The sequence below is a fragment of the Myotis lucifugus genome, unplaced genomic scaffold, assembly GCF_000147115.1.
Source record: "Myotis lucifugus unplaced genomic scaffold, Myoluc2.0 scaffold_383, whole genome shotgun sequence".
Classification (NCBI taxonomy): Eukaryota; Metazoa; Chordata; class Mammalia; order Chiroptera; family Vespertilionidae; genus Myotis; species Myotis lucifugus.
The window spans coordinates 783,368-810,437 of record NW_005871431.1 but is presented as its reverse complement, the minus strand read 5'-3'; the positions used below and the strand labels follow the sequence as shown (position 1 = coordinate 810,437).

Here is a 27,070-nt window from a genome sequence, read left to right as displayed (position 1 = left end):
GGGGAGGGGAGCGACAGAGAAACGCGGTGGCGGCGGCGACGGCGCGCGCGCTCAGCCCACCCCCCGCGCCCGCCGCCGCCCGGACAATAAACAGCCGCGCGCGGGGCGATGCCGGAGCCGGTGCCTACGCCCCCGCGCCACGCAGCCCGGGTCGCTTGGCCTTAGCCCACCGCCCTCCTCCCGCCCTGCGCGCCCACCGAGTTCGCCCCGGCTCAGCATCGCCGACCCAATCGGACCTCCGCGGGGAAATGGAGTGAGTAGGCGCGCCCGGGCCGGGGCCGGGGGCTGTGGGCGGGGGCCCAGCCAGGGGCGAGGCCTCTTCTACCGCCCCCCATCGGGAGCGTCGCGGCCCCCGCGTGGAGAGGGGGGTGGCGAGGGGCTTCCGGGACCCCCAGCTCAGCTCCGGAAAGACTCGGGCTGGGCAGCGCCGGCCCGGAGACCTCCCCCTACCCCACCCCGGCGGCGCACGGGCGCACAGAGACTCCGGCGTGAGCGGCTGGGGGGCAGCCCAGGACACTGGGAGGGGGAGGCGCGTGTTTCTGTCCCCGCCCGGCCCGCACCCCCTGGGCTAGCCTCGGCCACCTGTGGGCTCCTGAGTGGGCCCCCTGGGGTGATGGAGCGACCCCTCCCCATTGCACGGGTCAGGCCTTGAGCTCACCCTCCCCACCCTCACCCCCTCACTCCCCAGCCTGAGCTCGCTGCTCGCTGCTCGCTGCGCCCTGGACGCGCCCACGGGTCAATCCTCCCTCCGTCTGGCTGCCCTCCCCACCGGCCTCGAGTGCTGTCTAGAGCCCCTGTTAAGGCCGGGGCCTGGGGGCGGGGGGGGGGGGTCGGCAGCCAGATGTTGTCCCGAGTTACCACTGGAGGGAGGGGCCTTCTCTCCAGGCTTCCGGTCTGGGGTGTGTGAGACTGGAGGTCCAGGTGCCTTCCGACAGGGGGGCATGGAGTTGATCCCCTCCGGGAAAGTGCCCCTTACATAGGGCCCCAGATGGTGCAGCCAAGAGGGCACTGACCCTTCCTGCAATGGAATGGGTGGCCTGGGTCTGTGGAGGGTGAGGTGGAGAGTTCCTGGGCCAGGGTTCTTGCACAAGCAGGTGCGGAATGAGTGTGCATGGTCATTTCAGACGGAGTCCTGCTTTCTGGCGTCGGGGTGGCCCCACGCCCCCACTCCCACAGGTGGGCGCTGGGAGGCTGTACTGTGTGTTTGCCAGGGCAGGGAGTGGGAAGCAGGTGTCTGGGGTCCCGGCAGCCTGCTCACTGTGTGTGTGTGGGGGGGGACAGCTGTTATCCTGCTCTGGGTCAGGTCCCCATGGGGCAGGGGGCCTGGACTTGTAGGTCTGGCCAGTCCAGCTCCCCCTGCCCTTCCCACTGGGTGTGTTTTCTGAACATACAACTTTCCTCCAGGGATTCACCCGTGACCCACCACACCCTCAGCTGGGTGGGAGCCCCCGCCTCCTGCCCTCCTCGGAATGTGACACCCAGTGTCCTCTGCTTTTGAAAACCCAGACAAAGGCCTAGCTGCTCCCCAACCCGCCCTGGGAGCCCAGCCAGGGGCTCCGGTCTGCACTGCGATCCCCCACTTGTTTACCTGCTCTGCTCCCTGGGACCAAGGGGAGCCTCTAGGCCTCCCGACAACAGACCCTGGGCGGGGTGTGGCCTTGGGGAGGGGGCTGCCTTGGAGAATGAGAGGTGAGAATCTAGGAAATGCCCACCCAGAGCAGAGCAATGAGGGATGTTTTGATCGGATCTCATTGTTTCCTTTCCCACCACTCCTTTCTTTCTCAGTGTGGATACTGAGGCCCTGGGGAGGGGCAGTACTGCCGCGGGGTCACACAGCACAAGTAGGGTGCCCTGTCCTGTACCTTCTTGGTCACAGGTCAGATATGGTGCCATGCCCCCCCCCCCCCATTAGGTGGATCACTGGCTTTTCTGGGTACAGATGTGGGGTGGGACTTGGCATTACCTGGCTCGAATAGGCATGAGAGAAAGCTTGGGTTGACGATGGTGAGGAGAGGCTGCACTGGTGCTGCCCTGACTGGAACACCTGCCCCTCGCTCATTCCGTGCTCATGGTCCTTTCCCACGAGGGCAGAGCAGGCTCCAGGCACAGAGGCAACAGCCCCTAGAACAAGTCACTCACCTCGTTCCGTTTCCGTGGATTTGCCATCAGAGTCACAGGAGATGGTTGTAAGGCTTATGGTGGTGCTGGGAACTTCCTTTTAAAAATAAAATTTTAAAAAGAGAACCTGAAAAAATAAATTTAAGAATTTCACAAAATGTTGTTAAAGGATTACACACATTTTCCTTCGTTAAAGAATTTAAGGATTAAACATATTTTCATTAGTTTAAGACTTTAAGGATTTATTGAAAAGCAGCAACTGATCACCGCGATGTTGGGATAGATGGCTGATGCTGCCAAGATAGGACAAGGGTGGGGGTGGCAGAGCAGGGACACTCTCCTGGTGGGGAGAGCTGGATGCCCGTCCTGCCCTGGGAGGACTTGCTGTGGGCCCCCGTGAGGTACTGCTCCTCTCGGAGCCTCAGGGTCTGGCTGGTAAAGTCACGATATTTTAGCTGAGAGCAGCCATTCTCAAATGCCCAAGCTGTATCCTGGCTGAAGGCAGGGCTCCAGCCCTGGGATAGGAGCTAGAGAGCGGAGCTGGGCAGGACCTTCCCAGATTTCTTCCCGCCCTCAGGCCTGGACATCTTTAAGAAGTCTCTGTTGGGTGCTAACTGGATCCTTAATGTTTCTTTCACACTTGCTAATCTCCCTTTTTAATGAGAGACACAGCCGGTTAAAAGGCAGCAATATCCAGTGATAATTGAATAACAAGCTCGCGTTTTCATTGTGTCTATTTTTCAGTGTTTTTACTCGGTGGCCGAGGCTTCTTGTTTTCCCAGTCTCGGTAACAATGAAATGCTTCCTTCTAAAACCAGGGCGTTCGATTCAAACAGTGAGTGATGTGAAGGGAAGGAACAAGCAGATAATACTGGAGGTAGAGGCAGGAACTTGGGAATGTGGTTCGAGAAGTGCTGGCATCGTTTATTTGCTTTAAAATCACTTAGTGAGCACTTGCTGTACACCTGTTCTGAGCGCTTTGTCCCTGTGAATTAATTCTCTTGATCTTTACAGCAGCCCTGTAAGGTGGGGAAACTGAGGCATGGAGAGATGATCTGACATGCTGGAGGCCACAGCTGCTAAGGGGGAGGGCTTGAGTTTGCTGGGCTTTCCTCATAGCGGCCAGGGTGGGAAGGGAATCTTTGTACCTTCCTATGTCCCAGGGACTTTGGTCTACACAGGGTTCCTAGGTATTCTGGTATCAGCTTTCCAACCTGGTTGGTAGCCTTGGCCCCTGGGGGCATCTGCCCCTGCGCACCCCCCCCCCCCCCTGCAGACATCTTCTGTGACTGCTGATTGGAGAGTAGGGCATGGAAAGGGAGTGTCCTGACTCCTTATGAGAATGGGTATGTCACTCACCCTCCCTAGACCGCACTTTTCACATTTGGTGAGTGGAGACATGAACCTAGCTAGCCCCCTCCCAGGTGAGGCGCAGTTAGAAGAGGAGTGGATGCCGTGTGGACTTGGATCTTGTAATACCAACCCCAAGCGAGATCCACCCTCAAGGGTCTCACATTCTGATGCTGGGAAATGGGTTGATGCTCTGAAAAAAAATCACATCACCTCTTTCCAAGTCTGGGACCCTGCTCCCCTCCATCCTTCCTCCACCAAGGAAGTGTCTTATCCATGCATTTGAGAAACACTCCCTCCTGACCATCCTAGCCCCATGCTGGGTCAGAAGGCCTCCAAGGACGAGGTGGAGAGTAAGGTTTGTCCATCATGGACCTTTTCTGTGGAAGATATTTAAGGGTTGACCCGGTAGACAGAAGGGAGCACCTGGTAGAAAGAGTGGCCTGCGCGTTTCTGCTAGAGGTGGGAAGGCACTGGGAGAAGGGAGCACCCTTTGGTTTGCGCTCTTGGGGCTAGGTCCTTACAGGCCTCGAGTGCCCAGCTGGGGACCGTGGGGAGCCATGGGTGGTGTCTGAGCAGGGGAGCAGTGAGAGCTGATGCCAGGCACCAGAAGAGACTCATTTTTTTTTATTGATTTCAGAGAGAAAGGGAGAGGGAGAGAGAGATAGAAACATCAATGAGAGAGAATCACTGATCGGATGCCTCCTGCACACCCCCCATTGGGGATTGAGCCCACAACCTGGGCATGTGCCCTTGACTGGAATCGAACCCGGGACCCTTCAGTCCACAGGCCAACACTCTATCCACTGAGCCAAACCAGCTAGGGCTAGAAGAGACTCTTGCAGGTGAGGGGCCAGATTGGTGAGGAGCTAGTCAGGGTCTAGCCTTAGACGGGGCAGGTGGGGGCAGCTCAGAGACAAGTGCCAAAGTCAGGGGAGCAGGACCCCATGTCTGGGTGGGCATAGACCTGATTTCAGAGTTTTGTGGTGCCAGAGCCATGCACAGGGCCAGGCTGTCCTGGTCAGAGAGAGATGGCCCAGTCCCTGGACGCACAGAGAGGCTGGAAGGTGCCCTGGCCACACCGCCAAAGGGTCTCTGTGCAGCATCAGATGGCTAAGTAGAGGTCTTGAGTCTAAGGAGTGTGAAATCGAGTTGGGATGCCTGTCTCCTGCCCACGGGTTTCAAGCAAGAATTCAGGGACAGTCAAAGCCCGTCTCTGGGACAGTATGGATTGGGCTGAAAACTGAGAGGTAGAAACCAAGCCAGGCCTTGTGGTGGGCAGATTAGGTAAGGACCAAAGCGAGGCCAGGCTGCGTGGGGGTCGCTGCGTGGACAAGGTAGTGGTGGGACGGGGCCACGCCTCGGAGCCCGGCTTGGGTGAGCAGAGGGGGTGGGGGTCAGTGATGTGGGGGCCTTGAAGGCTGAGTGAAGGGAAGGGGCTTGGCAGAGGGCTTGCAGGGAATGAAAAGGTGATGTGCTAGTCAGTTTGTGTTCAAATCCTTTTGATCATGGAGAGTCTCAGGGCAGGGCCAGCAGGGCAGGACCTGTGCTCTGACCCTGGCCTGGCCCTTGGTGAGGGGGGTCAGCATTTCTGCTCTATAAAGGTATGTATTTATTTTTACCAGCTTTATTGAGATATCATTCATACACCACACAATCCACCCACAGAGCTGTACAACCATCACCTCTAATTCCAGAACATTCCATCAGCCCTAAAACAGGCCCCATCCCCTTTTGCAGGCACCCCCCTCCCCCCCCCTCCCCTCAGCCCCTGGCAACCACTAACCCACTCTCTGTCTCTGGAATGTGCCTGTCCTGGACATTTCACATAAATGGAATCACACTGTGCGGCATTTTGTGTCTGGCTTCTCTCACTGAGCATCATGTGTTCAAGGTTCATCCACATTGTAGTGTCAGTGCTTCACTTCTTTTCATGGCTGAGTCATATTCCATTGAATGGATGGACCATATTGTGTTTATCCATTCATCGTTGATGGCCGTTTGGGTTGTTTTCTATATTAATTTGTACAATCACTTCCTAAGTAGTCCGGGCCTGTCCCTTGTTGGATGTGGGCAACCCAGGTCCTGTTTTAGATCAATGTGACAATGTTTCTTTCTTTCTTTTCTTTTCTTTTTTTTTAAAATATATTTTCATTGACCTCAGAGAAGAAGGAAGAGGGAGAGAGAGACAGAAACATCCATGAGGAGAGAGAATCATGGTGGATCGGCTGCCTCCTGCAAGTCCCCCACTGGGGATCGAGCCCCCAACCCGGGCATGTGCTCTTGTCCGGAATCCAACCTGGGACCTTTCAGTTCACAGGCTGATGCTCTATCCACTGAGCCAAACCGGCTAGGGCAACAGTGTTTCTTTAAAAGGAAAAAATGGAGGTGGTCCTAAGACAGGTGGTCAGTCCAGGGGGAAGCAGGACTGTGAAGAGGGGAGGGAACCTTTAGGTGGAGCCTCCTCTAAAAATGGAAATACCCTAATTGACTTGCTGGCACAGTGAATATTTATTGAGAACCTGCTGTATCCTGGGTGCTGGGTACATGGCAGGGACAAAAAGAGACAGTTACTGTCCTTGTGAGGAAATAAGAAACACAATAAGTAAAGGTCCGGGGTGTTGCATGAGGGTGAGAGCTGGCGGGGGCTTTGGGGGGTCCAGGGGCTGAAACTTAAGTAGGGAGATCAGAGGAAGCCTAAATAAGGAGGTGGTGACTGAGGAAAGCCCTATGGCAGCGGTTCTCAACCTGTGGGTCGCGACCCCTTTGGGGGTCGAACAACCCTTTCACAGGGGTCGCCTAAGACCATCGGAAAACACATATATAATTACATATTGTTTTTGTGATTAATCACGATGCTTTAATTATGTTCAATTTGTAACAATGAAATCGGAGGTCACCACAACGTGAGGAACTGTATTAAAGGGTCGCGGCATTAGGAAGGTTGAGAACCACTGCCCTCTGGGAACTAGTGAGGCCTGCGGATGCACCAGGCAGCGGACACAGCCCATGCAAAGGCCCTGGGTCGTGACGTGCTTTGGCCGTCTGAGTGTGGCTGGGGTAGAGTGAGGGGTGGGCAGGAACCAGGGTCTTTGGGGTGGGTCTCTGCAGCTGGATTTGCCTTGGCCCCTGGGGAAGGCCTCTGTCTGCATCGCCTCCATTCATGCTCCACTGCCCTCCTGTTGAAGGGCCAGGGCAGGGTCCAGCTCTTCCTGCTCTCTGCCCCAGGTTAATAGGCAACAGGTTTGCTCCTCTAGGTCTGTGTCCTGCTCTGACCTCAGTCTCCACCATGGGGTGATGTCTCTCTGCCTTGAACCTCCTAGGCAGCTAATGCCTCATGGGCTGTCCACCTCCTTAGTGACAGTCGAGGTCCTGGGAGTCACCGGGGGAGGGGAGGAGAGCCGAGCCGGGAAGGCTGGCTGGAGGAGGGGACTGCACTTGAGCAGAGCTTGGAGGTGGAGGAGGGAAAGGGAGGCCGAGGGAGCTGATGAAGGGTGACGGGGAAACTGGAGGGCTGGGAGGCGGAGGTGTTCTCAGGGTGACAGAGCTGTGGAGGGTTCGGAGACAGGAAGGCGCTGGGCAGACAAAGGACCCCCAGGAAGCTGGGAACCAGCGAGTGGAATGGGGACTTCCCCCCTCTACATCCCCCTCCTCCAAGGAGGGAAAGGGCCCACTGGGCCACGGGACTCCCTCTCTCACCCCCACCTCCCAGCCCGCGTGACTCGGCCCCACCCTCCCCTCATGGCCAAGGTCGTTGTCAGCTGTTTCCTTTCAATTAACACAGGAATGTTCCAGCGCTGGGCTCCGAGCCTGCCTGGGCCAGGACCCCCTCATTCTGGCTGGAGCTGCCCAGGCGTAGGCTCTTGGAAGGACGAGCGCGATCCCCACACCCGCCTCGGCCCCGCCTGTTCTGCCCGCTGGGTGACCTTGGGCCCGTTGCATAACCTCTCTGGTCTTTAAAAAATAAACGCCCGGCAAAGCTGGGGCCTCCGCCGGGCGCGTTGGGTTTGGGCCTCATTAGCTCATCCTCTGGGGCCAGGATTATCTCAACGCGCTCACAGCCGACACCCTCTCCTCGTCCTGAGCCGCCCACACTGCCTCTGGAGCCCAGAATTTGCTCCAAGCGCCATAAAAATAATCGCGCAAGGGCTGGAGCCTTCGCCGCGCGGAGGGTGGGCGTCCCGGAGCGGGCGTGCCCCTCCACCAGCAGTTGCTAGCTGGGCCCATGGTGAAGCGCAGTCAGTGGAGGCGCAGAGCCGCCAGCGACTCCTCCCGCGCCCCCCCACCCCCCGGTGTGAAGCCAGGGGGGCAGCTGCCACGCAGTTCTAAATCCTCCCCTTGTGTTTGAGCCAAAACTGAGCTTCTCCACCCAGCCTGTCAGATCTTTTGTGATCTGGCCTCTGCTTTCCTCACGAGCCCTAGAGCGCATTCCAACCATCCCACTGGCCCACCCCTGCCCTGCCAGACCTCGGGGACACCCCCTCCTCCTCGCGCCTGTCCGGGCGCAGGTCTCACCGCCCCCACTGAGCAGCCTCCTTTCATCCAGTGATGACATGGGTCTAAGGCCATCAGGAGGATGGACACTTAGCACTTGTCATTTACAGACTTCCCTCCTCCCCAGCCTCAGTTTCCCCTCCTGTTAAACGAGGCTGGGACCGGCCTGGAAGGTGGGGAGCGCCCGGGAGGGGGTTCTTGTTTATAGCTGTTTCACGAGGGTTCAACGGCCCTACTGTGTTTTATTGTTCTCATTTATGATGCTGAATGTTATCTTGGCTTAAACTTGGCTACCTCGAGCCAGGGGCGGGATCCAGAGCCTTTCAGGGGTAGGAGCCCCTCCCTGGGCGGGTGCCTCTGGACCCCAGAGGGGACTCCACCCCCAAGCAGTGGGGGGCGGGGTAGACCAGTTACCTCCGCCTCCCATCCTTTTCAGGCCCCTGAAGCCCCTGCTCTCAGCACTGGGCTGGGGGCGGGAGATGGTGGCGGGCCCACACCCTCGTGCAGGCCTCCGAGTTGCCTTGGGGATGGCGCGGTTGCCAGGGCAACCGCCTTCCGCGGGCCTGCCATCCATCACCAGGAGGCAGAGGCGCCCCCAGGCCTGGGGAGGGGCCATGAGAAGGGTGCACAGCCTGCGCCCCTTGGGCCGTGACAGGGACGGGAATGGGGAGGGATGAGAATTCTCTTGCGGCCCACCGGACCTTCCCCTGCCCTGGCTCGGCCAGCAGGGACAGGCCGCCTAAGGCAGGACACTGCCCGCCTTGTCTGCAGCCCGTGGAGCTGGCCTCACAGCCGTCCCTGTGTCCCCGAGTCTGGTGTGAATGACCACCTGCCCACCATGGTAGAAACATGGCATTAGGTGGCTGGTGCCTCTGCCCAGCAGGCCCTGCGTGCACTGGGGTCTCAGCTGCTATATGACCCCTCCCCGGCTCCGCCTCCTTCCTGGAGGGATCCCTGGGGGCTTGATTGGAGCTGGGAAAGGGATGGCTGGCCTGTGTGTGGTCCAGAGCTGGGCAGCTGTGGTTTGAATCCCAGCTCTTCCCCTTCCTAGCTGTGTGACTTTGGGCAAAGAACTTGCCCTCTCTGGGCTTAGTTCCCAGCCATGGGAAGAGCATACCAGGCAGAGGGAACAGCACGTGCAGAGGCCCTGAGGTAGGAATGACCTTGGTGTAGACGGGGCACAGCCAAGAGGTCCTGTTGGCTGGAACGGAGCGAGGAAGGAGAGGAGGGGTGAGGGCAGGCCAGTGGGTGGGGGTTGGGTGATGCTGGTTTCCTCATTTCTCTCCAGGGGTGATGGGAGCAGGGAGACTTAGAGCAGGAGTGTGACAGGGTCCGACTCTCCTTTTGAGATGCTGCCTCTGGTTGGGGGGTGGAGAGAGGCTGTCAGGGGCCAGGGAGCTGGCAGGTAGTGGTCGAGTTCTGGGCTATGGTGGGAGATGTGGGGTTTGTGAGAAGTGAGGGGATGGGAACACGGGGTGGCACCCGGCCTCCTCACACAGGGCGATGGGCAGACCCAGAAGCCTAGCTGACCTGGCCCTGCAGGAAGGGCCTGCGAGCTGAGTAGGTGGGTCCAGCTTTTCCTGAACTCCATTCAGCCGAAGCAGCTTTCCTGAGAAAGGAGAGAGGGAAGTCGCAGAGGGTGCAGCTGGTGCTGCTGGGGCCCTCGGAGGCACAGAGGGGGGGCAGGTGCCACCCGCCAGGAAGGGAAGAGTTGAGTGGGGTCACCTGGCTGGGGCGTGGGAGCCAGATGACTTCAGAGGTCTCAGTGAGGCCAGGAAACTGAAGCTGAGTAGGACAGGCGGCTGGGGCGCTGTGGTCCGGGGTAGATCACCCCAAGGGCACCTGGGCGGGGCCGGGGCGGGGCGTTGGCCCAGGGTGAGCCCAGTACACTGTGTGATTTGAGCCTGTTTTCCTGCTGAGCCACAAGGGGAAGGGGCGGCTTAACAGGGAGGGTGTAGAGCTGGGTGTCTGCTCCAACTATCCATGTGGGTAAACTGAGGCCCAGAGGGGCAGATGGTCTTTGGAGACCACAGGGTGGTTCTGGGCTCTGATACCAGGCCAAGGGGTGCTGGGGTGGCGGTAGAACCAAAGAACGGTCTGTAATTTCAGTCCCTGTGAAGATAAGGGGCTTTGGGCAGGGAAGGGGGACAGATCCCACCGCCACCACTGTGCCCAGCTGGCCCTGGCCCTGGCCCTGGCCCTGGCCCAGCAAGACTGGGCCTCCTGTCCACCCCTCCCAGAGGGGCCCTGGGATCATTTGGGATTTGGGGCAGAGGTCAGGACCCACCCCCACCCCCCCATCCCAGGGCTGGAGAATGCTCCCCAGGCGGGAGGGTGAGCAGGGGCTGTCCTGATCCGTCTCCCCGTCTGGGCAAGGAGGTGAGACAGCTTGTCTTGACACAGCCTTCAGCCTTTGATTCCTGGTGGACCCCGATCTGTCCTGTACAGCCCAGCCTCCCCAAACCCTTCCTGGGGCTTTAGACAGAGCCTCGCCACCCCCCTCCCCTCTCTTGGTACTGCCCTGAAGGGAAGGCAGGAGGATCTGTGGGGAGAATTAATGAGGTAATAAGGCTGGATCGGGAGAATGGTGCTGCCTCCGAGGGGGGCAGGTCCCGCTTTACAGAAGGGAGACTCGGGAAGGCCGGCCAAGCCTCTGGCCACCATCACCCTTGGCCACCATCACCCAGCTGGAGGACAGCCCAGGGGTTTGAACCAGATCTGCTGAAAGTCGGGTGGGGTGGACCTCTGGCCTGACCTTGTCTGTCTCCCCCCCCCCCCCCCCCCCCCGCAGGGTCCTGGGAGGGGAGACCACATTCCCGCAGGAACGGCTGCAGGCCATCGCAGTGAATTCTTCCTACCCCTGGGGTGGTGTGGCCCGTGGGGGGACTGGGTCTCATGGGCTCCTCCACTCAGCACAGGACCCTGTGACTCAGTGGTGCCTGCTGGTGCTTCCCCACAGATAAAATCCTCCTTAATCCTTGGAATGTGGAACCTTAGACCCCTAGCCCTCTTAGAGCCCCTTAAAGGTGGGGAAACTGAGGCATGGTAGAATCCTGCCCTTATTTATGCCCAGGCTGGGGGAATGGGCTGGTCGGAGGCCAGTGGGCCAAGTGGGTGCCATTTACAGAAAAAAGCAGGCTCTCTGTGGCCAGAGCCTTGGATGGTGGGTGAGGTCTTCCTGGTGCCCCTGCCTGGTCCTGACCCTATCCCGTCCGTCTGTCCATCAGGAGAAACGGAAGAAGCAGGCAGAGATTGAGAACAAGCGGCGGCAGCTGGAGGACGACCGGCGGCAGCTGCAGCATCTGAAGGTACCAGGCGTCGGGCTCCCCCTCCAGAGCCCGGCCTTGGCGGAGGGGCGGGAGGGGGCAGCCGTGCCCAGAGGCCCCAAGTCTCGGTCGGATATGGGGCTGGGAGAGCAGGAAACCTGGGGTGACCCTGATCCAGACTCCGACCCCGGTTCTGACCCCGTCTCCTGCTGCCCCCAGTCCAAGGCGTTACGGGAACGATGGCTGCTGGAGGGGACTCCGTCCTCCGCCTCAGAGGGGGACAAAGACATGAGGAGGCAGATGCAGGAGGATGAGCAGAAGGCCCGGCACCTGGAGGAATCCATCTCCAGGTGGGTGGGGAGCCACACAGACCTGCACGAAGTCTGGGTGGGGGAACCCCGAGCAGTGGGCCCTGAGGGGTAGGATGGGGTTTGGCCGCCTTGCTCCATGTGTGTGTGTGTGTGTGTGTGTGTGTGTGTGTGTGTGTGATGGGAGCAGGGAGACCTCCACATGCTGGAAATGGGGGTGCACAGGCTTTGATGCCACAGCTCAGTGCTTTAATGGGGACGTGTAACCAGGCTTAAGGTGGCCGAGGGAGGCAATGTGGGCTGTCGGGGGCATCGGCTGCCCTGCCCAACCCCTCCCTTCTGTTGACACTCCAGCAAAGCAGGTGCAGGAGGTACCGGAGTCAGGGCGGGTCCCTGAGTCCCTGAGGATGGGAGTTGCCAGCAGTGGCCTCCCCAGGGGCTTCCTGGCGCCAGCCCAGCCGTCGAGCTCTTCCCAGCTACGTTCTAATGGAGGCCACAGAGGCACTGGCAGCTGGGCCTGCAGGAAGGCTGGGAGGGGCAGGCTGGGGAAAGTGACCATCCCCCTGGGCTGGGACAAAAGGCCCAGAATTTCCGGGCAGGCGAGAGGCCCAGGCGCAGCTCCAGGGTAGCAGGGTCAGGGTGGAGGGAAATGACAGCCAACATTCCAAATGTCCACTTGGCCAAGGAAAGGCCTGAGAGGCATGAGACCTGCCCAGGCCCCATGGCACACTGGGCCATCGCCCCACAGAAGCTGGCCCTATGGCGGGGACTTAGAATCCTGTCCTGATGTGTTTGGTTCGGAAGAAAGTGGCCTGGAATTTCCCTCCCGGGCCTCAGTTTCCTGCCTGTGAACAGAGAAGGCAGAAGTCCCTTTTTAAAATATATTTTTATTGATTTCAGAGAGGAAGAGAGAGGGAGAGAGAGAAACATCAATGATGAGAGAGAATCATGGATTGGCTGCCTCCACGCCCCCCACTGGGGATTGAGCCCACAACCTGGGCATGTGCCCTGACCAGGAATTGAACCCTGACCTTCTGTTTCATAGGTCAATGCTCAACCACTGAGCTATGCCAGCCAGGCTGTGCATCTTAAGTCTAACAGACAAGCTGAGGGCTGAGACGGGTCTACGTAGAGACAGTCAGGACTGACCAGACAGAGCAGCACTTGCTGGGTGGGGTGGAAAGTCAGTGGAAATTACTGGCCACGAATTACTGGCTGGACAAGGTGAACTTCTTTACATCACACGTTGTTGGGTGCGGCCCTGGGGTAAGGAGGGGCTCGCTTGAACCCTACTGTGAGTTTAGCACATGCTGAGTGCTGTGGAGGGGCCTGGGCTTTCTCCTTCTCAGAGTAGCTCCACGGTGGCTCTACCAGCTGATTTGCCCCTTCGGTGTCCCCTGACTGGACACCTCCTCCAGGAAGCCCTCCAGGCTGACCCAAGCTGTGTCCATCCTGTTGACATGGGCTCATTTTGTTAGAGGGCTGCAGACTCATCCTTGTCTGTCCCTCTGGGTAGGGGCAGCTGGGCAGGATTTAATATACCAGCTTTGTTTTCACAGGTTTATGTTTAGTTATCTTCTGATACTTGGAAAGTGACATGTTTTTTCCAGTTTTCCTGTAGAGATAAAGCTTCCTGTAAAAATAAATGTATTTGAGTGGGAAAAAAGGAGAGTCCGTTGGAAGCAAATGAAGTCAGCAATGGCATGGGTGGTGAAGGGACCAAGCAGCCTGGGTTCAGGTTCCAGCTCTGCTACTTGCTGGCTACGTGCAGGCTTCACTCTGCCTCAGTTTCCTCAATCACGAGGGGAAGTGACAGGAATACCTCACAAAGTGTGAGGAAACATCAGAGTCAAGGGGGTCCCCTACGGAAAGTGCCCGGAATGGTGCTGGGCGTGCGGAGGGGCCTGGTGAGGCTGTCACTGCGCCCTCTCCCCAGGCTGGAGCAGGAGATCGAGGTGCTGGAGAACGCAGACGCGCGGCCAGCCGCCGCCAAGGAGACCGTGGCAGCCCCCAGCCCGGCCAAACAGACCCAGAAGGCAGAAGTGGTACTGAATTCTCAGCAGGTAAGGAGGTCCCCAGGGCCCCACCCCGGCCGGCCCCAGAGTGAAACCCCACCCCTGCTGGGGCCAGATTCAGCGCTTGCATTCACACCTCATGCCCCGGCCAGTTTGGCTCAGTGGATATTGTGTCGGCCTGTGGACCGAAGGGTCCTGGGTTCGATACGGGTCAAGGGCAAGTACCTCGGTTGCTCCTCCCCGGCCTGGCCCTCATCGGGCCATGTGCAGGAGGCAACCAATCGACGTGTTTCTCACATGGATATGTCTCTCTGTCTTCCCCTCTCTCTTCCACTCTCTAAAAATCAACGGAAAAAGATCCTCGGGGGAGGATTAAAAACAACAACAACAACAAACAAATCTCGGCCTGCCACTCCCCAGCCATGGGACCTGGGGCACCTGGCTTTGCCTCTCTGGGCCTCAGTTTCCCCACCCATAAGAGCACCCACGTGCTGGGGATGTCACAAGGGTTAAATGAATCCATGGACGACCAGCACTTCATACAAGACCTGACACTTACGGAGCTTTCCACGACTGCCACCCCCTCTCATCTTTGTCATTACTTTTACTGAGCACTGTGCGTGCTTGGTCCATTTGACAGAAGGCAAAGACTGAGGCCCAGAGAGATTGAGAGAGGGGTTCAAGGCCATACAGTGAAGAGTGGTCTTTGTTGGACTTAGCTATTGATTTTATGGCCTGATGTCTATAGCAGGTTCTATTGATCCCAGACCCTGGAACAATGGGCCCCAAGCTTGTGGTCACCACAGTACATTCACGCAAATCCAGGAGCCTCCCAACCACATTTGTGCTTAGGACTCCAGGGGCCTAGGGGACCCGCTTCCTTTCCCCCTACCAATCCTTGCCACCCCCACCCCAGATGCCCGAGGAAGCATCTGATTCATGGGAGGGCTGGGCAAGTTTCTGGGAAGGACGTGGGTTTTGAAGGTTGAGTAGGAGTTCTCCAGGTGCAGACTCAAGATGAGAGAGGGCTTTCAGTGAGACTGATTGAGTGTAGATTGTTGGCATGGTCCCTGCCCTCGTGATGTCCATATTCTGGGGGGAGATGGGGCAGAGACAGAAACACTGGCTGAACAGATAATATACAGTAGTAACTAATTTGAGAGATTGCAGTGTGTTTGGGGGCTGCCTTTGGATTGGGTGGTCAGGGGGAGCCAGACAAGAGAAATCCAGGGAACAGCCTTCCTAGGTAGAGGGGACACACAAAGGCCCTCCCTAGAACAGGAATGTGTTCCAGGAACAATGAGGAGGCCAGGGAAGCCAGCGGAGATGAGGAAGGAGAGGCTGGTGGGCAGGGGTCTGCTTACACAGAGCCCAGGGCATTGTCCAAAAGGATTCTGGGGCACCAGGGAGCCACTGATACTGCTGAGCCGGGCAGGGACACCCGGCTGTCACGGCTGGGGGTGGGGTCACGGCTGAGTCAGACCTTCCCAGGCTCCTACCCCCATGGGTGGGGCCCTGGTTAATGGGAGGGGACATGGGCACCACTAACCCCTCTGTTCTCTCTTACAGACCCCAGTGGGCACACCCAAAGGTATGCTTCCGGAAGGGACTGGCTGGGCCGCAGCGCACTGGGTGCCCAGAGTGGGGATGGTGTTGTGGGGAGAGTGCCTTGTTGCTAATAAGTAACAATAATGGCAACAAGACTGTGGTTGTTACTATTCCCAAGGAGCCCGACTTGGAGCCCGGCCCCAAGCCCTCATCATCATCGCATTTAGTTTTCACAACACCCCTGGGGCGGGGTTGCTGCAGGACTCCCCACACGCACCCCGTTATAGACGAGGAAACCAAGGCCTTGCAGGGGTGTGACTGGGTGAGGCCTTAGCCTTGGAGTTGAGCCTCTGGGTCCGTCCTGTCCACTTGGGGGTGCCTGGCCTTGGCTGACCCTCTCTGTCCACTTGCTCTGAGCTCCTGGGCAGGTGGTGTGTGTGTGGGGGGGGCGGGGGGTGTGCCTTGGTTTTCACATCTATAAAACGGGGTCTGTGGGGATGAGAGTTCAGAGGGGCTGGTGGGGAGAACAAGGTCCCCACTGTCCTGGAGATCAGGCACCATTTAAAAGAACAAGAGTCCAGGAAACAGATTAAAAAAAATAAAAAAAGCCCAAAATTTGAACTCTGGGACCCATTTTATTCCCCCCCCCCCAAATTGTTATAGATATAATATACACATTTGCAAATATTTCACGTATATAGGACATTTAAATGTATATGCTTAGGTTATAAATATAATCGTTAATTAAATATATTCATTATATTAAAATTATTTAATATCAATTATATTTTTAAAATATACCTTAAACTTGTCTACTTTCCTATGGGGAGTATGGAAGGAGAGTCACCAGCTAGAAATGAAGGTGGTGGCCAGAAGTGTCTTGGCCTGATTTCTTTTGTGTTAATTATTCATAAGGAGAGTCTCCTTGTCTTACTGGGGAATTAAAAATTTATAATTAAAAAAAATCTACGCAGGCTTCTCAGGGATTTTGTGAAAATCACTTGGGCCGAGAGACAGGAAATGGACTGTGGGCCGATGTGTGTTCTGTGAGGGGAGGGGTCCCATGTGTGTCTGGGAGTTGGGGGCGTGTGCATGCTAGGGGAGGGGCCACGTGTCTGGGCAAGTGTGCCTGGGAGGTGTCCATGTGATGGGGGACGTCTAGATGGCTGGGTGGTTGTCCTGGTGTCTGGGATTCTGTCTCATCTCTCCTCTGACCCTCATCTCTCTCTTCACTCTTTGCTTCCGAAGCAGCGAAGCCAGCCTCCAACACCCCCGTGAGGACGGTGGAAGGCTCCCCCATGATGAGGGCAGGTAGGTCAGCCCCCCGCCTCGGCCCCCATGTCCAGCTGCTGTCCAGGGCCGAGTGGTGGCCCTGGGGAGCCTGTGGTAATGGGGGTGGTGGCTGGACCAAGGCTGTAGCTCCAGGCCTGGGGTCGGGCCTGGCCGATGCCTCTGCTTTGGCTCCTTGGTCACACGCCGGTCCAGCTTCCCCAAGAAGATGGGCCCCCTTGCATGGCTGCTCTAACCCATCACCTTCTCACAGCTTCCATCCCCTTAACCACGCCACTCGCTCCCGGAGCCCCGAAGGGGTGGCGCACATGTTCAAACACACGCACACACTGTAAATCCTCCTCCTCCACACTCAGGCTGCCTCAGGAGGGGGTGTGAGTGCCCTGTCCCCGGCAGTGACCAAGCTGGGCCTCAGGCATTCCTTCTAGGAAGCAGGAAGAGACAGGGTTAGTGCTAAGCATTCTACGAGGTCAGGTTCAAATCCCTGCTCTGCCCACCAACACCTGGCACCTGAGTCTCCAGCTGCGGGAGGGGTGGAATTGCATTGACCTCACACCTAAGGCCTGGCAGGGAGCCATAAAAGTCACAGAACCTTCCTGCTGCTCCTGCTGTTATTGGGGCGAGGAGGGGGTGAAGACCCTCTTGGGGGCAGGGTGGCTGGGATGTGACAGCACTCGGGGGGCAAAGGCAGCAGAGAGGCCCAGGGTCTCCTGCAGGGTCCAGGTGGAGTTCTGTCCCAGCGGGCAGGAGGCAGGGGTACTATTTCCAGAGAAGAAGGGGGGCATCTTCAGGGCTCCTGTGCCAGTTAGACCACCCCCGAGGCCAGCACTTGTCCCCTCAGTTGGCAACCTCATGCAGCGTACGTCCCGTCCAGCTCTGTGTCTGCAGATGGGGGTGTTAGGCTGTGTAGGGACATGAGATTAAATAACATTGAGTCATTCTTTCAACAAGTGCTTATTGAGCCCCTGCTGAGTGACACAGCCTGGGGGAGCTGGTATTCTGATGGGCCCACAGCCCATAAAATTAACTTACAGAGGAAACAAGGCAGACCCTGAGGAGTTGAAGGGGGGACAATTTTAATAAGAGGGTTCAGAAGAGGCCAAAGTTAGGAGGTGACATTCGAGCCAGGACCCAAAAGAAGTGAGGGAGCAAGGCATGCAGAGATCGGGGGTAAATGAGGTCCAGGTGGAGGGCACTGCGCATGCGAAGGCCCTGAGACGGGTATGCTGTGCTGTGGCAGTGGAATAAGTGAGGGAGAGGGACGAACTGAGGGCGTGGAGGTGACAGTGCAGGTCTTGCAGGGTCCCCTAGGCATGGGAACCAGGGAGGGCCCTGGGCGGAGCAGGGATGTGCCCACTTGGTGCTCACTGGCGTCCTCTGGTGGCTGAGGGAGAAAACAAGCGGTGGGAGGCCAGGGCCAATCCTGACTCGAGTTCTCACAGGTGCCCTCTGGTGGCTTTAGGGAGAACAGACCGTGGGGTCCGGAGGGGTGAGAAGTGTGCTGGGTTCAGGGTGTTCTGATGGACAGAGTAGAGCAGTGGTTCTCAACCTTCCTAATGCCGCGACCCTTTAATACAGTTCCTCACGTTGTGGTGACCCCCAATTTCATTGTTACAAATTGAACATAATTAAAGCATAGTGATTAATCACAAAAACAATATGTAATTATATATGTGTTTTCCGATGGTCTTAGGCGACCATCGGAAAGGGTCGTTTGACCCCCAAAGCGGTCGCGACCCACAGGTTGAGAACCGCTGGAGTAGAGGGTGAGAGAGGAAGAGGTGGGAGCTGCTCTTACTGGGGCAGCAAGACCCAGGAGGGGCAGATTGGGAGGGGCTCTTGGACGTGGTGATGTGGGGGTTCCCGTGGTTGGGTGGAGGGAGGCAGTGTGATACTGGAATTTGGGGTGGGGTCCTTGGGGGTCAGTGCCAGGACTCAGTCTCCCCGTGTAGTGTTGTGGTAATGATTTCTACAGAACGTGGGTGAGGAGCTGGGCAGGGAATAGTGGCCCTAAGGGGTAATGACAGTCACTTGTTTTGAGAGGAAATTATCCATTCTTCATAGAGGTAGATGACAGACGCCGTAGTCGACTAAAGAGAGGTGTGGACAGATAATGCGGGAGTCTGGCCTGTTAACCCACGTTCCGATGGTAGCTGTGACCATGGGCAAGGCAGCCCTCCTTCTACACACTCTCTCTCGGAGCAAGTGGGCTAGTTTAAGGCTTCCCACATAGGGTGGGTGGCAAGGATGGGCCTCGAGTGGAGCAGAGGAATACAGACCTGCGGCCAGGGTACTGGGGAGCCACAGAAGGATGTTGAGCTGGGGAGGTCTGCGCTTAAGGTGTTCCCGCTGCTTGGCTCTGTGCTGCCAGCTCCCCTCCCTGGCTTGGCTGCAGCCCAGCGGGGGGCACTTGGGCGGGTGGCCATGGCGTAACCCGTGCCTCTCGTGCCAGCCATGTACTCGGTTGAGATCACGGTGGAGAAGGACAAGGTGACAGGGGAGACCCGGGTGCTGTCCAGCACCACCTTGCTCCCTCGGGAGCCGCTCCTTCAGGGCGTCAAGGTCTACGAGGACGAGACCAAAGGTACGAGACCCCCACTCCCTGCCCCAAACCCCCTCTCACTGCCTGAGCCAGAGCCTGACCCCCATCTGACTTGACAGGGAGGGATGCCTTTCAGGGACAGGGCCTCAGCCCCTTCTGTTGCTTAGAGTTTGAACCCGTGGCCCAGGCACTTGCCTTGAAGGCTGGCTAAGCACCAGGTGCCAGACTGGGCCGGGAAGCAAACCCCAGTGGGACTCCCTGGTCAGTGAGCCAAGCCCTTCAACCCTGAGCTCACAAATAACTTGTTGAAATAATTACTGTTGTGATAGAGGCTACAAAAAGTCCCAAAGATAGAGGGGCCACGAGCTGGTCAGGCAGGAGGGGGCCAGGGGAGGTAAACAGGAGCTTATTGGATGACAGCACCGTGTAGGGGAACAGTGCACCTGTCAGAGGCCACAGCACGTGCAAAGGCCCTGAGGTGGGATGGAGTTGGCTGGACTGGAGGAACTGAGAAGAGCTTGTGGACTGATACAGAGTGGAGGGAGGAAACTAGAGAACTTTGGGAGGGGTGAGCAGGCAATGAGATCTGATTTGTTTTTTAGGGTCCCCCTGGTGACTGGGAGGGGAACAGGCTGTGGGAGACACCCAACTAGGAAGACTGGAATACAGAGGAGCAGGGGAGCTGGGGCAAAAGGCCTAAGTCTGTGTGTGTGTGTGTGAATATAATTCATATACCATCAAATTCACTCTTATTTAAATAAGAAACATGTTTATTTAAACTGTACACTCTATCAGTATTTACAGAGCAGTTTCTTTTTAAAAAAAAGTATATTTTATTGACTTCAGAGAGAGGAAGAGAGAAGGGGAGAGAGAGAGAGAGAAATATCAATGATGAGAGAGAATCATTGATCAGCTGCCTCTTGCACACCCCCTTCTGGGGATTGATCCCTGCAACCCAGGCATGTGCCCTGACTGGGAATTGAACCGCAACCTCCTGGTTCATAGATTGATGCTCAACCATTAAGCCACGCTGGTCAGGCCATAAACATCTTTGTTCACTTTTGGCATGAGCGGTAGATATACATAAAGGACCCTGGGGAGGGGGAGTTCTGGCACCATTTTTGTGATACTAGTAAAAGAAAACAAATCCACTTTAGTAAACAAAATAAGTTTTAAGAAGACATGTTAAAAGGTACATTAAAAAATCAAGCAGTGCTCACTTCGGCAGTACATATACTAAAAAAATTTTTTTAAAAATTGGAACGATATAGAGAAGATTATCATGGCCCCTGCGCAAGGATGACGCAAATTCGTGAAGCGTTCCGTATTAAAAAAAAAAAAAAAAATCAAGGCAAACGTTAGCTTTCTTGATGGAATGGAGTTCACAGGACCAGTCCCCTGAGTCAGGTCTAAGGTGAACACAGTTCAGCTCTAGAGCCCATTAGCACGTCCACAACGTTTCCCTGTAAGGACATGATAGAAGGCGCTCAGTGCACAGCTCAGTGGGTTTGGGTGTGTTCACACGTTGTACACCCTCACTAGCTACTTCCAGAACATTTTTGTTCCCCAAATAAAACCCCATCATCCCCCCCGCCCCCCAGCCCTTGACAACACTGACCCGCTTCCTGTCCTGGACATTTCACACGAATGGAATCGCACGCTGCGTGGCCTCTCTTACGGGCGTCATGTTTTTAGGGTCCATCCATGTTCACATCTTAGGACTGAATTGTATTCCGTTGTTTGCATGGACCACATTGTTTATCCCGCCATCTATTGGTGGACATTTAGGTTGTTTCCACCTTATGGTTTTATAAGTTTGTGTGAGTGAATGTTTCATTTCTCTTGGGCACAGACCTAGGAGTGGAATTGCTGGGTCATATGGGGACTCTTTAACTGCCTGAGGAATTGCTGGGGTGTTTTCCACAGTGGCTGTACCATGTTATTTTCCCACCAGCAGTGCATGAGGGGTCCAATTTCTCCGCATCCTTGACATGTTAATGTGGGGTTTTTTCTTTGTTAGTATAGCCGTCCTGTTGGATGTGAAGTGACATTCCACTGTGGTTTTGATTTCCAAAGCCTGTGTTCTTAGTTGTGATTTGAGTCTCTGGGGTGCCCAGAATGCTATTATGGGGGTCCTGCTATAGCCCAGCTCTGCTGTACTTTAGCAGCGGTCGCCACCTGGTGGCCCGTGAGGTCCGAAAGGTTGGCGACCGCTGCTTTAGAGCATAGACCCAGGTAGGATTCTGGTCCAGTTATCAGCTGTGTGGTCTTGGCAGAAATGACCGCATGAGGCTGAGTGGCAGAGATTTCTGTGCTGGCAGAAGGTCCTCACCATGGTCCCTCGGCCCAGCCGGGCCCTGCCCCTGGGGAGTCAGGACCCTCCAGACTGGACTCTGGTTGCTTAGCAATGGGAAGGTGATCCACTTCTATGGCAGCTGAGGGCTCAGATTCCTATCTTAGGGCAATGGCCATTGGGAAATACTCAGCTGATTCTGTATTACCTGGGCATACCCATCCTCTGGGCCTCCAGCTCAAAGTCACTTTGAGGCCTTGAAACGTGGACCCCCCCACCCTCTCTGGAAACTGAAAGTTGAGAGCACTTACCTTCTGGCCAGAAGCCAGAAATCGGAGCCCTGACCCTTGGCCAGGGAGGAGTGAGTCCTCAGGCTCTGTAAGTCCCTCCCTCCTCCCCAGGCAGCCAGGCAGCTGTGCTTCTAGGGCTGTGATCTGGGGCTGGCGTCAAACTGTGGCTGAGACTCCTCTTGGTGCTGAAACCCCATCCTTAGAGACTGCAACACAGTTCAGAAAGCGACAGATCGGAGAGACACAGAGAGGACGGTTGGAGAGATTTGGAAAATGCATTTAACAGCTTGATTGCAGGGCGTTGGGGGAAAAAGATTGATTGCAGGAATAAAACTCTGCCCCATGGAGAATGAATGTTCTTGTCAAACACAGGTAAAGCATTTTCAGAAAGTGGCCATGTTCTGAACTGCAGAGGTGTCTGTAATATCTTATGCTCTGTATCCCCAGATCACAGCCCCTCACTCCCCAATGTTTAAAAACATCTTTTGTAATAAATCTTGGCTTAGAGAGACAATCAGTCAAAATGGAAATTATAAGATATTTAAACTTGAAAGAGGAAAAAGTAATTTAATACATGGGCTGCAGCCAAAGCTGAACTCAGAGGAGAAGGGATAGCCTTTGGGCATTTACAGGAAAACAAGAAAGAACTGGGTGAATGAACTAAAATTAATTCAGGATCAACCACATAAACCAGAGGAAGGAAGAAAGGATCCCTACAACTCCTCAGGGCCAGGAAACAGACCTGGACCAGGGTCAGGGTCCACCTAAACAGCTATGTAGCCTCCTGCTAATTACTTCCCTTCTCTGAACTTCTGTTTCTACCATCTTTTCAATAGAAAACAAAACAAAACAAAACAAAAACCAGAAGTACAAATAGTTTAAAATGCAAGACAAAAACATCCCAATTCATTGAATTCCAGTCTTTGTTTATAACAACTGCTTTTGTGCCCAGGAATTTTCCTGTGTACTCCAGTTTGGCTGTGCCCACAGATCCCAACAGGGAGCTTAGACTGTCCGTCTAATTTGGTTTATGGGTTTCTCTCTTTTTAAAAAAAATCTATTTTATTGATTTCAGAGAGGATGGGAGAGGGAGAGAGAGATAGAAACATCAGTGATGAGAGAGAATCATTGATCAGTTGCCTCCTGCACGCCCCCTACTGGAGATCGAGCCTGCAACCTGGGCATGTGCCCTGACCGGAATCGAACCGTGACCTCCTGGTTCAGAGGTCAATGCCCAACCACTGAGCCACACCGGCCGGGCTATGATTTTCTCTTTAGCCTGGAGTGTGGCTCGCAGGCCTGCCAGGCCTTTCCTCCGGTCTCAGGCCTCACTCTCTCTCTTCACCCCGCCAGTGGTCCATGCCGTGGACGGCACCGCGGTGAACGGGATCCAGCCACTGAGCTCCTCCGAGGTGGACGATCTCATCCACAAGGCGGATGAAGTCACGCTGAGCGAGGCAGGGCCCGTGGCTGGGGCAGCGGAGACCGGGGGGACGTCGGAGGAGGCCGTCCGGACCACCACACCCTCCAGGCGGGAGATCACCGGAGTCCAGGCGCAGCCCGGCGAGGCCACGTCCGGCCCACCGGGCATCCAGCCTGGCCAGGAGCCCCCGGTCACCATGATCTTCATGGGGTACCAGAATGTGGAGGATGAGGCAGAAAGCCAGAAAGTGCTGGGGCTGCAGGACACCATCACGGCGGAGCTGGTGGTCATCGGGGACGAGGCCGAGCCCAAGGAGGCCGCCCCCCCCAACGGCAGTGCGGCCGAGCCCCCGACCACTTCCGGCTCCCGGGAGGAGAACCAGGTGGGGCCCGAGGCCCCTGCCAGCGACACCCAGGACCTTGACATGAAGAAGCAGCGTTGTAAATGCTGCTCCATCATGTGAGCCGCAGGCCCCAGACCCCGGCCCCACCCTCCACACCACAGAGACCCACAGCCCGGCCCCGGGGCCTGCCCACCCTCCACCCACAGTCATGGACCCCAGGACATGCTATGTTGTCACATCTTCCTTCTGAGAACAGGAAAGAGAGGGTCAGGGGTCCCGTGCCCATTCCCACCCCGACACGCCCTAAACCACTGAGCTGTGTGCCTGGTAGGACAGAGACACGGACAGACCCACTTCTCCCAAAACGAGGATCCCCCACGAGTCACGGCAGCTCCACAGATGGGCTTGTGCCCACAGAGTTCCTGGCTGGGGGGACCCAGGCCTCTGTGCCGCCCCAGGCAAGCCCGCTACCCTCTGGGCCTCCTGCCTGTGCCTTTCTGCCGCCTCCGGTGAGGTCTCCGAGGGGACATCGCAGAGAGGGACCGGAGAGCCAGGGGTCCTGGGCGCCTTTTCTGTCCCCACTCAGCCCCTGGAAGTGGGGTTCCCCGGCAAAGGCACTGGTGTCGGGATCTTGGGCAGTTGGGGTGAGGCTGTGCCTCATGGGGGAGCCTCAGTCGGAGGCCAGGCTCCGGTTCTTAGAATAAAGCGGGGGCCCCTCTGGCACCCCAGCCCAGTGTGCCCTCCCCTTGATGCTCTCCATGGGCGTGACCAGTGCACGATGGGGCCTAGGAAGGGGGAGCCCAGAGGACGCACACCCCACCTGGGGGAGTCTCTGACCCCTGTGCTGTCTTCTGGATGGGGCCGGTGAGGGTCTTCGAGCTGCACCCTGCAGAAGGCAGGGCCATGTGAGCCACTTCTTGTCCTGAGCTCCCACCCTCACTGGGCCCTCCTTCCTCCTGGTGCTAATTTGAGGACCCTGGGGGGCTGCCCCAGCCCATTCTCCAGCCTACTTGGGCCAGAGTCCTGGGTCTCCCTAACCATACCCCAGAGATCAGGCCGACTGCCAGCTCTGCTAGGCTTGGCACATTCTGGGCAGTGGAGGGGCCCACAGCCTGGGGCAGGGAGCGTCCCCTGGTTGCAGCAGGAGACCCCCATTGGCTACCCAGCCCAGTGTGAGCCTCCCCCCACCTCGTTGGAAGGGGTGAGGGGTGACGGACTCTCCACTGGGTAGCTGACACCCAGGTGTGCACACACCTCTCCCAGGTTGCAGCCACACTCATCCTCTGAGGCACATTCATGCCCACGCTTACGCACCCTCTCCTGGGTAGGCTATAGGATGAGCAGGCCCCATCTTGGGCCCCTCCCCTGGGCCCCCACTCCTGGTGCCCAGGCTGAGGCAGCCCCCTCACCACTGCCTCCGAGGAGCCACGCAAGGGCTGCCTGAAACCAGCCCGGCCTGTCTCAGCTCTGCCCCTTGGGGGTGGGAGGAGAGGCCCTCTCTGAGGCGGCCCCCAGCAGTGGCATGGACCCCCTCCCTCCTCGAGCCGCCAAGTCCTCGAGCCGAGAGCCTACGCTGAAGTGCCCTTGCTGCCCCCTCTGCTTTCGATGTGTGACAGGCCCGTGTTCCTGACTTTCCCAGAGAAGCAAATAAACCCCGTGAACGCCCTGGGTCCTGGAGTTCTTGCTTTCTCTGGGGCCGGGAGGATGTGGCCAGCCAGGGGGTGGGTGGGGCCCGCCTGGGTGGCCTTAAAGGGAGGCTGCGTGGGGCCCTGCACTCCTCCAGCTCACCTGGGACTGAGGTGGGGACATTGGTGGAGGCCACGCCTACGCTTGAACACATCCGAGCAGCACCTGGGCAGGTAAGACCGGGAGGTAAAGGGGCAGCAGCCAGTGGCAGGACTTGCTTTCTGTTTCCTGTGGAGCCCTCCATTCCAGACCCGCCCTGCCCCCTCATCCCTGGGCGGGGAGGCTGCCCCTTGCTGGCTCGCAGCACCCCAAGAAACCGAAAGGATCCCACAGACACCCCCGGGTTCTAGAGGGAACCGGCCCCTGAAAAAATAGATGGGGCCATGGGGGAGGACACAGTTATGGGGGCTGCAACCCCATTTGACCCCACTGTGACTGGGAAAGTCGCTGTCCCCCTGGGCCTCAGTTTGCCCATCTGTTCAATGCTTTGGACCCTGAGTGGGCCCCCCGTCTGGGAGCAGGACATTGGGTGCTTGTCTCCACAGTGCTCCCAGCACACCGGGTGACAGTCTCTGCCGACTGGAGCCTCAGTTTCCCCAATAGGGCGGTAAGGGTGGTGGGCAGGTTCCAATCCCAGCCCCAGGTTTCGCCAGAACTGGCCCATGTTGAACGCTCCAGCTGTCCTTCTGGGCTGGGTCCTGTGTCTGGACCTGCCTCAAACCCTCATCCCAGGCAGGCCGGCCCGGTTTGGGGCTCAGGCCCACTCGATGGAAGAAGAGACTGAGGTTGAGAGGGACCCTGCAGCCAGCCAAGGGCAGGACACAGCCCCCGCCCAACCTACGGTGTCCCCGGCCCCGTAGACTGGCCACTGGTCCCGGTGCCCTGACTTCCCTGTAAACACGGGGCTCCTGCCGCCCTGGCCAGGCTCTGCACCTCAACCAAGAATCGGGGGGACAGCTGAGCCCCTGGGAGGACCCGCCGCCCAGTTAGGGCCTCTGGGCTCCGTGTGGCAGTGGGACCCGGGCCGTGCCCACCACCACCATTTCTGCCACTTTGGGTCTTCAGTCGGCTCTTTATGTCCGATCCCAGCGGCCGGGCATCCTCCCCGCTGTGTGACGGCCCGTTTCATGGAAGGGAACAGGCTCAGAGAGGCTGCGGGGATTTGAACCCGGACCCGCTGAATCGGAGCTTGTCCCAGAAAAGGACTCTGGGGGAGTAGCCCCAAAGGTGGGTGGAGCCAGGTGGCACCATGGCGGTCTGGGACTCCGACCCCACACCCCAGAAATGGGCAGCTGGTTCCTGTACCTGCTCTGTGGCCCTGGGCACGATGTCCCCTCTCTGCGTGGCACTGAGGGTGTGGGAAAGCCAGGTGGCAGCTAGAGGGCGGTTTCGGGTGAATTCCAGCTCCGGGGGCTGGAGGCCCTGGGGGCAGAGTGCAGTGGGCATGGTGCCTGGGTGTCCGCTTTCTCCCTCCTCCTCCGGACTTTGTTTCCTGATCCTGGGTGGGGCCGAGGAGGAGGGAGTGCACCTGCCTCCCTTGGGTGGGGCCTTCCCCTGGCAACCTGAGGGAAGGGCGGCGCCGCCAGAGTGGAGCCGAGGCTGGGACGCTGCTGGGGCCTGGAGCTGGCAGGTGAGACGGGGGGCGTGGGGGCAGGATGCACTCAAAGCGACGGCGGGGTGGGCCCCGCCTGGGGTGGGTCAGTTTTTGGAACGGGGATTCCTGTGTCAGTTGGCATCATCCGCTCACCGGTGGGGCCCTGGGGAAGCAGGGGGAGAGGCACTCCATTCTCACCCCATACTCCTCTGGACCCAGCTGGGGTCCCAGGGGCTGGTGGGGTTCTCCCATTGTTCTTCAATCCCGTTGCTCTGAAATATTGAGGTCTGTGTCCTTCCTGCCCCCCCTCCGCCTCCCCCTCTCCCCCGGCCCCTGCCCCTGCCCCCGCCCCTGCCCCTGCCCCAGGGAGCAGAGAGCCCATCCCTGAACCTTGCTAAGGTCTCAGTCTCCACTCGCTGACCGGGTCTTCAGCTGAGAACCCGGCGCCCCGGGCCATCAGAGAGATGAGTGTGCATGAATTTTTGACCAGAGGCCAAACAAGCACAGATC

General features: G+C 57.6%; 2 protein-coding genes and 1 pseudogene across 4 annotated transcripts in view; all 3 read left to right on the top strand.

The window, feature by feature from the left end:
* LOC102431313 (tubulin polyglutamylase complex subunit 1) overlaps positions 1-27,070 on the top strand; it is a 205,348-nt gene that overhangs the window by 169,174 nt on the left and 9,104 nt on the right. The window contains exon 1 of one of the 3 annotated variants that reach the window (XM_023743300.1): positions 16,348-16,410. The exons of 1 other annotated variant lie outside the window; for it this stretch is intronic. The gene's annotated coding sequence lies outside the window, so the exon portion shown is untranslated. Of the gene's footprint in view, positions 1-16,347; positions 16,411-26,549; positions 26,597-27,070 lie in introns of those variants that run through there. One more of the 3 variants, XM_006101819.3, reaches the window with a different exon arrangement.
* PALM (paralemmin) lies at positions 3,785-24,950 on the top strand. The gene is made up of 10 exons (XM_023743278.1): positions 3,785-3,821; positions 10,269-10,296; positions 10,754-10,805; positions 11,190-11,270; positions 11,448-11,578; positions 13,473-13,599; positions 15,121-15,142; positions 16,348-16,410; positions 18,842-18,973; positions 22,868-24,950. The coding sequence occupies exons 1-10, from the start codon at positions 3,785-3,787 to the stop codon at positions 23,398-23,400; spliced, it is 1,206 nt and encodes a 401-aa protein (XP_023599046.1). The 3' UTR covers positions 23,401-24,950.
* Positions 20,163-20,263, top strand: LOC111823064 (annotated as a pseudogene).

Excerpts from the sequence above, each read along its gene's own strand:
- PALM (XM_023743278.1), top strand. The coding sequence starts at position 3,785 with ATGCTGGGTCAGAAGGCCTCCAAGGACGAGGTGGAGA. Across the intron at positions 10,806-11,189 it reads AACGGCTGCAGGCCATCGCA|GAGAAACGGAAGAAGCAGGC; the intron begins GTGAATTCTTCC and ends TCTGTCCATCAG. Across the intron at positions 11,271-11,447 it reads GGCAGCTGCAGCATCTGAAG|TCCAAGGCGTTACGGGAACG; the intron begins GTACCAGGCGTC and ends TGCTGCCCCCAG.